The following is a 17,989-nucleotide window of genomic DNA, read 5'->3' as shown; positions in this document are numbered from 1 at the left end:
CTTAATAACAACTGTAATTTCACAATTTATTTTTTTTATTTAAACTGGGTCCATGTAACGCTACTTTAGTCTCTTACATTACGACTTTATCATCTAAACGTTCAAATTTCACCATGGCCCTAATCCTTTGTTGTTGTCACTATGTCACTATCCTACTCTATGGGGAAGAAATTATAATCTGTATGCACAAATTGACTCCCCAGACCCACCCCATAAACATCCAGAGAGAAAAAAGCTAACTGTGAAGACATGCAAAGGGCCACAACCAAAGATGGGAAACCAACAACAACGACAACAAAAGACTCAAACTGCATGAAGACAAGATGAACTGACATCAAAAGATACAGCAATGAGGCGAGAAAGAAGTAAAATCAGATGTAAAACCACAACAAACACATGAAAGTTACACAGAAACACAAAACAACTACACCGAGATGTAACTCCACCACGAGGGGAGGCAAAATGACTCCAAAAATAATCCCTCATTTATAATCTGCTAAATTACATCAAATCAACCCAGAGAGAACAGGAAATGTACTTCCTCTAAAAAACGTGTTTGTATTGGACTAACGAGATAAATGTAATTAACGTCGTCAGACTGTGAACAATCTGCTGCTCTCACGCTGGCAGCAGCACTTAATCAAACATTTATCAGAACATTTATCATTTTAAAGCAGGAGAGCCGCTTTGCTGGGGCCGCTGCATCCTGTCAACACAGACAGATCCACTTACAGAGCCAGAGAGGCTCGATCGATGCCTTTATAATGTGGGATCATACAGCCGGCTGTGGGAGATGAAAAGAGGCCTCACTTAACTGTGTGGAATCACAGCTCAGACGACCAGAGGATACACACTCTGGGTCAATACAGTAAATAAGGGCGTGATATTACACCAAGAGAGTCAGGGGGTGATTCATGCATCAATAAAGAGCAGAAAATCTATAATCTTTTCAAACTCTATCTTAGAAACAGCCCAAAATCCCAAAAAGTGATACTGTAAGTAGAGGGGGTGTTTTTTCTTTCAGTCTTTCTTCTGTCCCTCGGGTGCTCCTGTAGTTTCTTTACTTGAATTACAGAAAAATTTCACAAAACTCTTATTTCAGCCACCGCTTTGTTTTTGCCTCTGTCTCTTTAAGGCTCCCTGCTCTACAAACCCCCTTTCTTCTGATTGGCCAGCCCTCTGGAGGCCTGTTGGTGGCAGAGCTAAGGGCAGACCTTGATGTTTGAGGCCTGTCCCTTCAGTGAAGCAGTGATAGCCTCATCATTTCAGCGAGCCTGGTGAAGATCTCGGGCCACTTTTAGAGCATTTTGATCAGTTTGCAGATTCAGCGATTTCTACTAGAGATAGACCGATATGGATTTTTTCGGGGCCGATACCTATACCGATTATTAGTAGGCAAGGAGGACAACAACCCATGTATGAAGCCAATATTCATTTGCAGTCAAAATGAAAATATTGGCATAAAAATGCTTGAACAATACAAACACCAACACTTAACTGCATTCAAATGCCTTCAAGCATATGTTTATTAAACAGCTCCCACGCTTAGCAGCATGTTTTATAAAGTTAAATAAAGATTTAAAAAATAAATCGCCAGAGTTTTCTACAGTAAATTAAGTTTTCCAAAATTTCTATGTAACTGCAGTAAAACTGGACAGAATTGAGTTTGTGCTTCCTTTTATAAGCATGTAATGTAGTTGAATTAATTTTCTGTTTGGTTTTACATGACTGATTTTAAACGACCATCCAGGGCTTTCATAGTGTAGACAGGGAGAAATTCTGTGCGGAGAAGCATCAGAGCCAAAACAACACAGTTTTGAATGGGTTTCATATCAGCTGTCGGATTAAAAAAAAAGGCAGATGCCGATATGCCCCAAAATGCCAAATATCGGCCCTGATAATTGGCTCGGCTAATAATCGGTCTATCCCTAATTTCTACGACATATGAACATGTAGAGGTTTGAAAATCTGCACGCATTTAGTCTGAACATTCAGTATTGCCTATATGTCCATCTTAACAAATGGAAGAGCAGGATACCCCTCTTCAAAGGCAAATGAACCATTCAGGTTTGCAACAGGCTTTCTTTGTTTTCCTTTTGTTTGTGACTCTGAAAAGGACACCACTCCTGCAAAAGCCAGGGCACCACTTTGGCCTGTAAACGTCAAGATAATCTGAACTCTGGCATGGATCAAAGCAGTGCAATATTTCAGTGTCTGGCTCGTAGCTCATGCAGTGGACTATGCTCCTCCTTTTTTTCTCCACACATGCTCTGTTGTCTGTAATCAACTCCAGCCAGAGGACAAAACAACGACTGACAACAGAAACCAGAACACCCCCTTTCACCAGGCACTATGTCACCTTCCTGCAGAGTCTGCGTTTATATTCACAAGCTGTTTATAGATGTAGCTCCAGTAGAGGATAATAACCAGAACTACCACATGGGAGTACAAGATGTGCAAGATTTGGGCTCAGATCCATCAAAAATCTACTGGATAAACTCAAGGGGTGGTTAGATAACTGCTGGGAGAGGAACAAAGTGTTTGTTCGCATTCAAGTGGTTTCATATTTGCACGCCTCAGGAAAAATATCTGCACTGAAGTTTTGCATCGTCTTTGTTCAGACTCAGACCTTTGCTGCACCTTTTGTACTGAAAATAGTCCTGCAAACAATAACGAGGAGAAAGTTTGTGTACAGCTCTCATCAAAACCAGCAAAAGGAAGTAGTTTAAATAAAACGCACACAATTGAGTGAATAAAACAGGAAGTTATGCGTAAAAAAAGAGGAAGAACTCACAGTGATTCACAGTAATCTACATGCTTCAGGAGGATCAGTGAGAGAAAGCTGTAAAACTGACATCTGATTAGCTGCAGTTTGCAGGAAAAAGAAAAATACAGCGTCAAAAATAAAGGTAAATGATGAAGTTTCTTACAACCAATAACTTTAAAGTCAATCTCATGATGAAGAGTACTCACTCAAAGCTGCTCCTCCTCTCTCTGATTCATGTCTGAAGTTGAAGTTTTTGTGCTCTTCAATTTGACTAAACTTCTGATTGTTTAGTAAAATATGACAGGATATGTTATTGTTCTTCTTCAGGGCTCAAGCATTAAATCTCCTGTTGACAGCTCAGACATGCGTGAGACACGATAAGAAGCTTACAGTGCCGACTGATTTTTACAGGAGGTCAGAGGTCAGATCGGTCAAAACGTGTTTAAACTTTAACAGGGTCTCATTTTACAGATCCTTTCATGTTTTTAAGATGAAATGTTTAACAGAGAAGCCGGTGATTTAAGCATTAAAAAAACCTCATCAGCTCCTCTCTCCCGCTGGCTGCAGACTGAAATCAGTTTATGAAACACTCTCCTGTTTCCTGACACTGTTTGAAGCGTACCAGCTTCTGCTCTGAAATTTTGCAAGATGCGGAAATTCCTGTGAGCTGTGAACTAATAAAATGAGAGAGGCCTTCCTGTAACAGGGGCAGCTTTCACTGTAGGTGGAGTTTGTTATGAAGCACCGTCCTCTCCTCAGCTGGAGGATCTGACAAATGGGGTAAGTCCAGTTCACACATAATGGAGTTAAATAAGGAGCTGAAATCTGCAGGTGGATCAGGAGAGGATGATGTGTTCCAGGTCAGATTTACATAACTGAAAACAAACAAATTATCATCCGATGGAGAGGATATTGTTAGCCGCTACTGGTTTAAATACATGTCCAGCAGACACAGAGAAGTGTTAGCAGGTCCCAATAATCTTGTTTTCCTAGATATTTTGATGTTCCTGCTTTCTTGTGTTTTGATCATGGTTTGTTTCATTTTCTTTTGGCTGTTTATCATTTCTTCTGTCATCCTCCTCTTTTCTTTTTGTTTGTTTCTTTGTTAATGTTAATTTTCAAATACTGTAACTCTCAAACTATTTGGGCTAGCAAGAAAATTCAAACAAATCATTAGAGCAGAAAAGGCAAGCTTTAAGGCGACATCCAGGGTATCCTTCAACAATGTTCCAATCGCAGGCAATAATTGATGCAAGCTGTTCAACTCTCCGAGAAAGAGAGAACATTCAATCCATTCCTAAAAGAAAAGAAGTTGTGCCTTCTGGGCATGATCTCTGACTTGTTTGAGGCCAAAATACAAAAGGAAAAAAAACTTGTTTCTGATGCTGATCATGTTGTAAAAATAACTTTACAAACAACTTTAGTTAAAGGGCTACTTAAGTTTAGGTACAAAAATTGAAAAAGATTGAAAAATACAGAATAATGAAGACGTTATTAAACTAAAAGTGGGCAATTATCATTTTTGTAACAAGGAGCTCACAATTAAAGTTGGTAAGTCATATTGAAGAGAATGGGAAATCCTCAATCACATGACCCAAGCTGTCCTATAGACAAGGATAGACGGAGCCAGATCACAAGGTAGAGGAGTAGGATCTACTGATAGTCCAATGTAAGTCATGCACAGGAAAGACTTGGGGTTCAAGTGGTAACTGAAAAAAAACTCTATTGCTCCATTTGTCCTTTTTTGGCTTTTGACTAACATCTTCTTTTATGTTGTTTCTATTTTACTGTTGTAATTTGTCTCTCAATTTATTTCTTCTATCTTTTACATGATTCAACTCATATTTTAGCACTTTATTGTCTATTTATTTTCTTAAACTATGTAGTTTTATGTCTTTCTTTATATTTCCAGTAGTTTTATGCTTTTGAAGTATGTTTTTATTCCATATAGACAGTGTTTCCGCAGCGGGGGTCCCTCTGCACTGGGGCCTGGGACTGGCTCTGACTGGGATGTCTCTGCCTTGTGGTGAACATCAGCTTGGCCAGGTGTGTGTGGTACTTCGTTGCCGTGGGCCCCTTGCTGGCCTGCAGCAGGGTGGGCGCCCGGCTGAAAGTGTCCTGGCCTGGCTCCTCTGTACTCAGCCACACGTTTTTTAAAACTACAGTATCTTTGAATGTGGGTGTATGCATGTGTGTGCAAGTGTGTATGTCCTGGGGTGGGGCTCTTGGTGGTGTGGGATTGGGTAAAGGTTGCTTTTGGACATGTAAAGCACTTGGTGCTACATTTTTTGTATGAAAAGTGCTCTATAAATAAAGTTTGATTGAAATTTTATAACAGCAATGGCTTCAAAGTTACCCCTTCAAACTAACCCTTAGGAGCATGTTAGGGAAGAATGATAAGGTTACATCTAAGTGATTAAAGGAAGACTGTTGTAATACGGCTTTCAAATCTATGAGGAAAAATGATTAAATACAACCGACTCCATGTGCTCCACCCCATCAGAGAGTGTCATCAGGTACATCACGACTCATAAACACGGTGAACACAGCCCAATATGAATGCAGCAAAACAGACAGGTGGCTCTGACGCTTCATCTCCACCGTTCTGCCTCAATTACAACCAAAAAGGGAGGGTCAGAGGTGGAATGACATTGCATTACATATAAACAAAACAAAGGTGAGAATATCCCTCGAAAAAGCAGAATATAAAAGCCAAAACAGAAAAAAAGATTTAAAAAATGCTTCATAGATGCCTTTTTGACTGCTAACTCAGTTTAGCACATATGGTGGTAACTGACATGGATTTAAGTTAGAAGAAAGGAAGCAAAGAAGAATATGTCCTAAAGTTTTCTCATACGGTGGAGTTAGACACTGATGTTTGTCCAATCTTTAGAGGAAATGTGCACCATTAGGGTCTCCATTATCTGTATTAGTCACACCTCTATCTTTGGCAGCTCTCTCCACTGTAACAAGCTTCCTTTCAGTGCGCACAGTCCTCTCCATGGTGAGCCATATTTACTCTGGAGACACATCAGACAGCATCCCCGGATGCTTTAATTAAAGAACCGGCTCCTTGCTGCTCCTGTCTCTGTGTCACGATGACGTTCGATATCTCACTGCATCATTATGGCACAGCACCAACATGTAACGCTACCTTTAATCACCTTAGCAGGTAGGAATAGACCCAAACAGAGGAGTGAATCAGAGGCTGAGTCAGAGAACACCACGCTGTCAGGGTTAACAAGCTGCTTAGAGGATTATCTGACGTGTTGAAGTAAATCAGGAAGCACCCAGACCGGAATAGAAGCAGATAGCACACAATCCCATCAGCCGTACACCTGATTTAGAAAATGTATGTTTATGCTTACATACACACAAACACACGCACTAACAATACAGTCAAAGATTGTGCTTAAATCGTTGATTTATCTCCATCAGATTAACTGTTCTAAACAAAAAACCCAAAAGCAAGGCAAATAAGTCTACAATGATCTTTGAGAGGCAAAAACCACAAACCCAACTGCCAAAACATTCAGACCATGCTTTAAAAGGCTCCATGTACTTAGAGAGAGGGGGTATTGTGCTTTTAAAGTCTTTATTCTGTCCCTCTGGTGCCCCTGTAGTATCCAGTAGTACATGATTTACTGTTAAAAGAATTTCTATTTTTCTCTCCCTTGTGTTTTAGAAAACCATTATTTCAACCACTGTCTGAAATGCTTCATCTAAGCTTCTGTCTCTTTAAGTCTCCCTGCTCCACAAAACCCCTTCTCTCTGATTGGCCAGCCCTCCGGAGGCCTGTTGGTGGCAGACCTTGGTGTTTGAGGCCTGCTCCTCCAATGAAGCATCTTATCATTGCAGCAAGCCTGGAGAAGATCGCACGCCACTTTTAGAATGGCACAATTTCTACAACATATGAATATGCAGAGGTTTGAAAACTGCATAGGTTTAGTCTGAACACCCCCACTACACCCTCTTTAAATAGATGGTGAAAACCAATCAGTGTGAAACTGGCAGAGCTTTGTCTTACCAGAGGCCCATTAAGACGAATGGAAATTAGATTACAGACCACAGCGCAGCCCTGGAAGTCAGATATGTGGTCAATAAATCCACAAAGACAAGCTGAATACATGTGAGGAACATATATCTTCTTTACGTCAGCGGCAGAGTCCTCCATTACATGACGCTCTGACCTCAAGGGCCCATTAACGCCAACATCGCTGCCAAGTGATCAATGCGTGAGTGAAAAGCAGAAAGAGCTGCCAGAGGGCTCACAACAACAGAGAAGCACAACATTTACATGTGCAGTACATCAGTGTTTACACCTGATGGTTATTTATGACTTCTCTCATGGTGTTAACAGTAAAATGTGAAGGTTTTAAATGTTAGTTCAAAGAGTTCAGACTAAACCTGCCATTCCCACCCTGTTTCACAAACAGCTCTGTTTGTGTCTGTGTTTGTGGGTAAACATCACGTCAGTCTCTGCAGAGCTGACTCAGCAAACAGTCTGAACAAAACAGGTTGGGCTGCAAAATGACCTCACTTCTTATCCGATACATGAACTTCCTGCTGCCTGTAAAGATCTGTGCTTCTGAACAATTGTGTGGATAATTATTGTGGATTTCAAGACCAGAAGGGTGAAGACTTCTGAGTTTAATCAATTGGCTTTGTCAAGATTTATGTGGCAGAAGAACAAGATCAATAGAAATAAAGGGGTTAGAGCAATAGAATGAGATTAAAAAAAGGAACATAAATAATTAGATCAATAGAATGTAATAGAAGCAACAGAATTTATACAATGCAATAAAATGTGGTCAAATCAATAGAATTCATTTAACCCCTTTATTGCTGTGTGGTATTTAATATTTGATAGTTTTCTTAAAAACCTGTTAATATTTTTTAAAAAAGAAAGTATGCTTCTTCTTCAAGGATTATCATTCCATTACAGGCAACTACAGTTGTATTTTGTCCCTTTTCAATATAGCTGTTCTCGTAAATTCATCCTAATATATATTTAATTGCGAATTTTCAAGAAGTATGGGTAATCGCATCAAACATCATCTCACTTATTTCTGAATAGAAGTATTTTCTGCAATAAAAGAAGACACATATTTCCAATAATTTACAAAAAAGTTACAAAAACTGCCCAATTTATCAAATGTGATGAAAAAAAATTATTAAAAACAAAATAATAAAGTATTTTTTGTGGATCTTGTTAAAAGGGTGAATAAACATCTCAGTTCTTAAAAATTATAATTTTCTCCCTTTTTTTTTTCTTTTGAATGCGACAGGCTTCACAGGATTACAGCAATGAGGCCCATGACCCCAAAATCTGATCAAAACGATAGAATGAGATCATAGTAATAAAATAAGATTGAAATAAAAGAGAGTAAGAAACAATAGAAGAATGAATAACAAAGGTTTATGAAAAATATTAAAGCAGTAGGATAAATTAAAGTAGGATCTAAATGGGAACATAACTGATTAAATGAAAACCATGCTGCTGTTTAAGAAGACTTGAAATTAGAGGTTGAGATCATAAGACTGCTTTTTGCAACCTATATTGTTGCCCCCTGCTGGCCATCTGGCTCATAAACCTGATCAGATACTTGATAAAATGCGGGTCAGAGTTCAGCCTGAATACAACAGGTCAATCTACCAAACATGACTCATTACACTTCCTGCACAGACGGACTGCTCTCTAATCTCAGTCTGGGTCAGCGCGCACACACACACGTAAATACAAACATTTGACCCGAGATCCAAGAACACCTGCGCACCTTATCAGGTCAGACTGGTCCTGTTTTCCACCTTTAGCTGTCTGACAGACACAGATTAATGTCTCTCATGCTCCCTGCAGTTTGTTCTGAATTTATTTCAAAGTACAGAGATGGGTGAATAGCTCAGCATAGAAACTACATTCAACAGCACCCTGACACAGGCTAACACCCTGCTTTAAAAAATGAGATGTAAACAAGCATTAAATCACGACTTCTCTACAGAGAATAGTCAAGAAACGAATCTTTTCTGCTAATTTATATTCTTCAAGTTGAGTTTTAAGAGTTCTTAAATAAACTAGTTTACAAAAACAAATGCTGTGTATATATGCAGACGACTTTGTTTTATACATTTGTTGTTCTCACCGACAGCAGTCGTCCACACGTAGAGGCAAGGGAAAATGAGTCATCGTAGGAGCTGCAGCGAAATAACCCTCGAATCGCTTGACGGGACTCTGCCACCACCGGGCCCTCGTTTATGAGGAGATCCAGGGTTTGTCGTGGCAGCGGAGTGACACAGACTGGAGGAGGAGGCGGTAAAGAGACGTCCGAGGGGAAGAAGGATCTTTTAAAGAAGACAGAAACTATGCGGGAGACGTCCTGCAGGGAGAAAAATATCGGGTATTTCCAGGAGAGATCCAGATTTGCAGAGAAATAAAGTTCTGAGGTATCTCCAGAGAAACAGTCGAGGAGCAGCAGGTGTGATTCAGAGGAGTGTGAGAGGAAACAACAGGTAAGGAGGAGCTGTGCTGGTTTACTATAATCCTCCTGTAGTGGATTAATCCTGAGTGACAGGCTGCTGGACTGAACACTCAGAGGAAAGTCTTCTGAGGATACGGGCAGATTTAAGGTCAGCCAGAGTCCAAAAATACAGAGCCAACACCACCAGGGTTTGGAAGGAATCTGCTCGAGGGATTTTCTCAAAGGTGTTGGAGATGTTTCTGGAAGAGTTTTGGTGGCTTTGGTGCTAGAAAGATCACAGAGCAACAACTCTTGTTCAAAACTGGTAAATAATTCATGAAAAAATCCACCTCCTGGCTTAAACCACAGCTAATGCAGGGGTCTCAACAACTGCAGTACCTCTAGTGTCCTCAAGAGGCTGGCACCAAAAGTGAGTCACCACACCATAGAGCCTCATGTTAAAATGTCCAACTGAGATTAACATGTTTACAGCCTGCTTCAAAAACAGATTTAGCCTCTTCAGCTTCTTGTTACTACTTTTTAAAAGCAGGAGATGGTTTCAGAAACAACCTTGGTCTGATTTTTGATTTCAAGACTCATGAAACAAAAAAAGTGGATGCTGCATATAACTTGCCACGATATTTTGCTCTTGATACACCTCATTCGTAATAAAATACAAAAAAACTTTGTACGATAAAAAAAAAACACACAAAATGCATGATCCCTCTCCAAAACTTTGCCACGAGCGGTGTTTCTTTGTATTTTTTTTTTTTCCTAAGATATGCGTAGCACAAAAACATTACCTGTCAAAAAAAGAGAGGAACTACTTCTTGCAAGTCGATCTTAAAGATGAGGTATTCGGCTTTCCAATACTTTAAAGGATAAGTTTGGTTCATACAGGTTTTACATTATTTATAGAATGAAGTAGAACAAAATACTCACCCAGAAGGCTTTCCTGATCCAAGCAGTGTTTCGGGAGATATTTAGATCCAAAATCGTGCAGTGGACGTCCGTATAATGGGATCCATCGGGCATAGACAGCGCACCCCTAAAACTGCATAAATAGTCCAAAAACTCGTGTTTTTCACCAATATTCCATCATGGTCCGCTCCGGGTTAGCCCTCTGCTGCAGTCTGTGTCACTCCAGACAGCGCTGTGTGGCTGTAATGACCTCTGAACTGACGAAGACTTTGTTTACCTTTGCCCCTCCGCACATGCGCAGTGCTGCTCATTGTTTCAGGGGAAGACGGCAGCTACATGACGACGCGCGGAGGGGCAAAGTCTCCGTCAGTTCAGAGGTCATTACAGCCACACAGCGCTGTCTGGAGTGACACAGACTGCAGCAGAGGACAAACCCGGAGCGGACCATGATGGAATATTGGTGAAAAACACAAGTTTTTTGACAATTAATCCAGTTTTAGGAACAGCAGTGTCTATGCCTCGATGGATCCCATTATACAGAAGTCCGCTGCACGATTTTGGATCCAAATATCTCCCGAAGCACTGCTTGGATCAGGAAAGCCTTCTGGGTGAGTATTTTGTTCTATTTCATTCTATTAACAATGTAAAAGCTGTATGAACCGAACTTATCCTTTAATCATGGATCTAAAATAACAATAACGAATGTTCAAACTAAAAGTGTGAGATCTTTTCGAGATCTTCCCAAAAGTTGTCAAAATGATGACATCATCACATAAGGACCTCCTAACTAGTTTATGACACATTTATTGGAGGGACGGGCCTTGAAAACAAAGGTCTGCCCCCAGACAGGCTTCCAGGGGACTGGCCAGTCACAGTAAAGGGGGTTTGTAGAGCGGGGAGACTTAACAAGACAGCAGCTAAAATAAAGTGTTCAGACAAAGGCTGAAAAAGAGTTTTCTAAAACACCAGAGAGAGAAAATTGGGGAGTTTACTGAGCTGTTAATTAAGTAAAGATACCACGGGGACACCAGAGAGACAGGATAAAGACTTAAAATGCACAATACTCCCCTTTAAGGACACAAACAGACAGAAAATAGCCCCAACTGTATTCAAAACAGTATAGTCATGAAAACCACAATCATCTGCTTCTCTGCTCTGGGAAAACTCCTGTGACACGTCATCAATAACCAATCAGGTGCATCGATCACACAGCAGCGCCTCCATCGGTCACAAGTCACACTTGGCTCAACAACATCTCCTTTTTTCTCCGATTGTTGCGCTGGTTTCTCATCACAAACAAGCTCCATGCCGCAGACTGAGTCACTCTGACTCCACGGTGTCTGAGATGTGACCTGTGCAGGTCAGAACAGAGACATACACAGACACACACCCCCTCTGACATCTCAGAGGGGGAAAAAAAAGCAGGCTCCAGACAGAGACAGGCATTTTATCTGCTGTGCTCTGATCAATTACAGCAACAACAAGAGAAAACATGGACACACACACTAACAAACACACAGTGTTTTTTTCTGCACACAAAAACTGCACAGGATAGTTTGTGTTGCTTTTCTCTGCTTCTTTCTCATTGTTGTGTTAATCTCACAACTATCAGGTCTCATCAAAGTCTTTCTGTAATGTAATCATTCCTGACATGCAGGCCGTTCCCTTCTTTCCTGAAGGGACTCACCACATCCAAAAATGTACAAAACACTGTCGAAAGAGAAAACTATGCTTCACTTACCTTGCTAAATAATCCCACACGTTTCAGAGTTTCACTTGCAGAAAAGCTGCTGCTCATTTTTCTCTTAAATCTCTGTATATGCGAAAGCTTCTCTCCTTTAAGTTAATAAATGATAAAAGTATAAGTTCCTTCTCATCCCCACTGATGCTCGTTCTCTGCACGTTCCCTGTGACTCATTTCTCTTTCTGCTGACATGTACAGGACCCCCCGCCTCTGCATCCTCCATCACATGTGAGTGACTGAGCTGCAGGGTTTCCCTCGAGGAGGATGGTTAACACACTCAGCTCAGGCCATCCATGAATATATTCACACTCTATAGTCAGTATATATAGAATGTATATAGATGCTGTATGTGTATGGATTTCAGATTACAGCCACAGGATGAGTTACAGCTCTTCTTCATTTAATAAAGTCCTCAATACATCGAACCAAACCGAGGCTCTGTGCAGGCTCCCACGTAGACTGACACAGACCACAGCAGGCTCTAAACCCAGAGGTGTGAGGTGTGGGTATCTGTGGATTTCTTTGTTTACTAATTGACAGAACAGCTTTCACAGCCTGACAGCTCTGCAAGTCAGGGAGCTTAATGGATCTCAGGTGAGGTGCTGTGAGGTTTATCAGCAAGGACACTTCAGAGGAGGCTCAGCAGAGAATGAGGAGGGAAAGTGACCTCGGGAAGATGAGTGATTTATGGTGCAATAAAAGAACTCTCAGAGTCGACACATTTCTATGGAAGGAGGATTCCCTCTGCAGGACTGAGTCATGAGACCATGACGCTGTGACATGTTTTATACACACTGCTCTGATGTCTGTGCAGTAAACTTCCAGGATTTGGCTGAATATGTGAACAAAAGCAGATTAAATCTTCTGCAGACGAAGTCCATCATATCATAATGTATCATACTAAATTAAAATAAATCAGATTGACTCCTCTTGAACTCTACAGCTCTATTATATCCTATCAAACTGTACTCAGTGGGATCATATTGTTTTTTGTTGAATCATTTCAACTCATATATTATACTGAAATAAAATGTACTGTATTGAATTCTGTCATAGTGTGTTATATCGTAACATGTTAGATATAGATTGGTACTGAATGATTGATAACATCTTAAAGTACTAAACTGTATTATTTCACATACTGTATCGCATTAGGGATGGGAATTGATAAGATTTTGTCAATACCGATGCCCTTATCGATTCTGCTTATCTGATTCTTTGTCAATTTAATTCCTGTTGTGAATTTTCTTGGTTTTCTTGGTTTTCTGTGTCAACATTTAATTGAGTTTATACTGCAAGTGAATAAAATGTAATTGATCCCTGAATCTAGATATTTCTGGGCATAATTATACAGAAACAGGTAAAAATTGCACACAATGTGACAATATACTGTGTTGTAATATATTAACAATTCAAGTAGGCCATCTAGTGTCTCAAAGTGGTTATAGCAATGGTTTAAGTTGTTTAGAAGCTTTCCGTAGTTATGAAGTCAACCATGAGCCTTTCAATCACCTGTTAGCTTTTGACATTTGAAATTATCATTATTTTTTACAAAGAGTTGATGTGATATGTTTCTGTGACAAAAGTTAAAATTCTATTCTGAAGCTGAAGTTATACTGATGTATGTGTATGCTAACTGCTAGCATATCAATGCAGTTTCCTATATACAATAGCATCAAGCTTGTGTTATTTTGTTATTTTAGTAAATAAGGTGATTTATACCATTTTGAATGTACTGAATATGAATCTCCTGAGAGAGAGTAATGTACATTTCTTTATGAAGTCAGTTCTTCAGTAAAACTTCAAGCTGAAAATCCTGAATCAGAGTTTTATTGGGAAACGTTATCTCACTGCTAAGCTAAGATAGCTGCAGCAGACTGGTCAACGTAAGAACCAGCGGCTCCTGCGCAATGTAAAGAATTGATAAGGGAATCGTTAAGCACAAAGGCTAACAATATCGATGCATTGAAACATTTCTTATTGATTCTCAACAGGAACCAGTCTTAGATTCCGATCCCTATATCGTATCGTATCGTATCGTATCGTATCGTATCGTATCGTATCGTATCGTATCGTATCGTATCGTATCGTATCGTATCGTATCGTATCGTATCACAGAGTGGCATACTGTTTGTTTTCATATTCTACCTAAAAGTAGCCTGCCATTTATTGTCCAACTATTTGATATTGTTTTGTATTGTATGTTGTCATACCTTATACAGTATGGTCTGGTGTCAAATCGTATCTCATCTGGTCTTGTTTAGTGTTGTATCATATCATGTCATATTTTTTATTGTTTCATCTTGTATCGGTTCATATCAAATCATCTTGTCTTGTATCATTTTGTATCCACTTGTCTCATCTTGTGTCGTATCAAACAGTATCATCTCGTCTTGATTCATCTTGAATTTTCTTATCTCATTTTGTACCATACCGCATTGTTTTGTGTTGTTTTGTAACTACATGTCTTGTCTTGTTTTGTACCGTATCATTTCATATAATTTCAGTCAAGTCGTTCTGCCTTGTCTTTTTTTTTTTTTGTATTGCCTCGTCTCATATTGTCATCAGTATCCTTCTGTATTGAATCATATTATCCTCTTTTGTATGGCCCTGTTTCATGTTGTATCATTAGAAGTTGAATATCTCTGTATCTCGTACCACTCGTACTGTATCTCTCTGCTTTATTTAATATCATATTGTATTAAATCCTGTGATATGGTTTTGTGTCATAACTCATAATACCATTTTGCATTGTCTCATATTATTTTGTATCGTTTATTGTATCCTTTAGTATTGTACTGTATCATGTTGGAGCACATTGTAATGTTTTGTATACTATAATTTATAGAGTTGAATCATAATGAATCTTATCAAACTGCATCCTGTGGGATGGTCTAGTCTAGTATTATGTCATATTTTGTTGTGTAATATTGTATCACATCATATTGTTTTGCGTGGAATCATGTTTTATTTTATTTTATTAAATTGTAATAACATTATATCACATGGTATAACATAGTATCCTATCATGCTATATCCTATGTGACTGTACCCTGTCCTATAGTACCCTATAGGATTCCTCGTGGTCTTTACAGTGCTGCCACCAGCCTCTTCCTGTTATTCATTGGCCTGCCTCTCTTAGTCTAAAACATTCGCCTCTGCAATTACAATGTGTGAAAGTTAAAACTACCCTTTCAAAAAAACTGTAAAGTCTCCCTTGGGCTCTACTACATGGCTGTTTCTTCACTATACCCCCACACCACACAGCTTGCTGCCTACAGCTCCTTTATAAGTGTGTGTGTTTGTGTGCAAACTGCACAAAGGAAGAAAATTGAATTTTGCCCAAGGGAATTGATAAAGTCATAATTCTTCTCCGCCTTCTGCTTAGCTCCCCGGATAAATATCACTAACTGAATACACAGCAGGAAGAATCAGACACATCCTGACACATTACAGACCTAATCAGCCTTATCATATATTTCCTTTCCCTCTGACATGGGCCCAGGATTTCGTCGCCTAAATCTCACTCTGTCTCTGCCAGGGCTGAAACCTGGCGTGATCCCGTCTCCTGGGACGTTCCAAAGAGCTGCACTTCATCCTGTGAGTTACTTTCCCCATCAAACTGTCCACTCTCATCTCCTGCAGCTCGTCTTCCTGACAAAGTGAGGCTGCGACATCTTTCAAACCACCTCAGTATCCTCTGAAAGACGAGTTTAAAAAGTTCAGGGACACCTTTTTTATTTCCAAAATGACATTTATTCCCTTTCTGTAATATTTATAAGTTGTCTATTCATATTTCCTTCATTGCTGTGGATGCATTGGTCATTTTAAACTCTTAAACTTTCTGCAGACCCCACAAATTTTCATTTTGTTTCTTTATTACCATACTTAAAGCATCAACCTGCCTCCCCCAACTCCTTACCTCTTCTTAAGCTTTGCTAATAATTGATTCAACTCTTTAATTGGCCCTCTTAATGGTCCAATAAATCAAACTATCACAATGCATGAATCAATAAGAGTGAAAGTTGTATTAATTCCAGTATTGTGCCTTAAGGAACAATAAATAATTGAAGCGCTACATTGCAGCAACCTGCATACTAAGCCTCTCTGCAAGGGTTTAATTCCTTGTGCACCGACAAAAAATGTTTTAATCATCTAAGAAATGCACAAACTGTTCCCACAAAGTGGTGCTTGTTTTAAGCACAAGTTTGATTGAATAAATGTCAAAAACAGGACAAAACTGTGAGTGTTGAGTATTTATAATATATACTTTAAAATAGGGGGGGGAAAGACACAATATTTTGAACAAATTTAAACCTCTTTTGTTTATTCTGCTTGTCTTTGCTTAATTTTAGGTTAAAATGTTTTTTCTGCTTGATTGATAATCAAATGAACGAGCTTTTTGAACGCATCACTATATAAAGTTCGTTATTATTCATTGAACGCAGATTAAATTAAGAAAATAACACACTATAAATGATATGAGACTTAATCTAAACGTCTGACACCTGAAGGTTCAGGTTTAATGTCATTTTAATCTATTTCAGGCGATAATCCATCTGTTTAGTTATTCCTCACAGTCTGCAGCGTGTGACGCGCGTCAATCTGCAACGAAACTTGCCTTTTAAAGTGTCAAATCATCGATTAACCAATAATAATCGAAGACAGTACGTGTCCACGCTTTCGTTTCTAAAGACAACCCCTCATTTTAGACAGGTATGAGCTCACCGGCTGATCATCTTTGCGCTCCAGCGGTGCCTCTGCAGCTGTAGCAGATGTTGCCGCGTCGCCTCCTTCGCCGCTGCCGCCACCACCGCTGCCGCCTGAAGGCTCGGCTAGCCTCTCCAAACACGCAGACCCCAGGGAGGAGCTCTTGTGATGGGACTGCACCAGCTGAGCCACCGTTGGCTTGTTCATGCTGCCGGGCTTGAACGCCAGCAGCTTCTCCCGGCCCGCTCCGGAGCCGCTGGCCGCCACTTTGCCGCAGAGTTGAGCCTCCTCCACCTGGGGGGAGGAGAACAGTAAGTCCGGCTGTGAGGAGGAGATCACTCGGTCCAAGGCGTCGCTTTCCTTCCGCTTCATCTTCTTGAACATCCACCCCGACCTCTCCTTCTTCTCCTCGGGGTCTCTGGAGCCCAGCTTGGGGCTGAGCAGCGGCTTTGCTTTGGCTTGGAACTGTTTCCACATCGTGCTGTGTTGGTGGGACGAGCTGCTCTCATTCTGATCCCCGTCGCTCCGCTCCATTCCCGCCTCCGATCCGGGCTCCAACAGGCGACACTCAGGCTGCTGATCTGCGGAATAAAGTTACGCAACCTGTATCGACACTTATCAGCCGCATCGCACCGAGGAACGCATACGGAAACACGGACGTGAACGGTGGGCTACACCGCTGGCAGCTGCTGTGGTCGTCCTGCCCCCTTTTCATGGAGGTATTTACTGTGTGGCAACAGCATGCAGAGAAAACACAGACAGCTGGGCCTGTCTGAGAAGTGGAGGGGGGTCTTAGAGGAGGACTTGGCTGTAGCCCCCCCTTCCTCCTTCCTGCATCCAAGTTTCATAAGTCACCCACTACCTCAATAAAAGCTTCCTGACTGGACTTGGAAAATGTGCTGGAAAACAAGACTTTTGACTGCAGTTCCCCAATGTTTCCACTAGAGGCTGCTTCCAGAAGTGACTCAGTGCCCATAGACCCCTTTACTGTTTGTCACCACACAAAAACATAATTTTTACCAAAGTAACATCAGTAAAAGGACAGTCTAGTGGTCCGCTTTTGCTCACCATAGAGACTGATCTTTAATAAAATTTCCAAACAAACAGCAACTTTTCAGCCCATAAGTCACTCCTCACAAACATAAGGTGCTCACACAGTTAAAAGTGAGTCAAGGGAATTGGTTTCAGTGGGTCAAGTGCCTTTTCCTACAAAAAAAGGAGGAAAAAAATGATTCTCCAAAATCAAGCCCAAAACATCCCCAGAGGCCAGTCATGACCAGGTCCTGTGCACATCTAGCCATTAGCGATTAAAGTGAACGCTAGCAGCCGCTAACGGCAGAATTATTGCATGATTCTTCCTATGAATTTTTTTTATTTTTCCCAATCTTGTCT

General features: G+C 40.4%; 1 protein-coding gene across 2 annotated transcripts in view; it reads right to left on the bottom strand.

Annotated features, from left to right (window-relative positions):
* Window positions 1–17,472, bottom strand: part of mctp1b (multiple C2 domains, transmembrane 1b) — a 31,682-nt gene extending 14,210 nt beyond the window's left edge. For both annotated transcript variants that reach the window (XM_074691086.1, XM_074691087.1), the window contains exon 1: window positions 16,616–17,472. In XM_074691086.1, the coding sequence (XP_074547187.1) occupies window positions 16,616–17,131 (516 nt within the window). In that variant the 5' untranslated portion in view covers window positions 17,132–17,472. The remainder of the gene's footprint in view (window positions 1–16,615) is intronic.
* Window positions 17,473–17,989: the final 517 nt, after the last annotated feature.

The sequence above is a fragment of the Halichoeres trimaculatus genome, unplaced genomic scaffold (assembly GCF_033239565.1).
Source record: "Halichoeres trimaculatus isolate MK-OKI-2021-1 unplaced genomic scaffold, fHalTri1.1 fHalTri1_scaffold_16, whole genome shotgun sequence".
NCBI lineage: Eukaryota > Metazoa > Chordata > Actinopteri > Labriformes > Labridae > Halichoeres > Halichoeres trimaculatus.
This window is presented reverse-complemented; position numbering and strand designations above follow the sequence as displayed.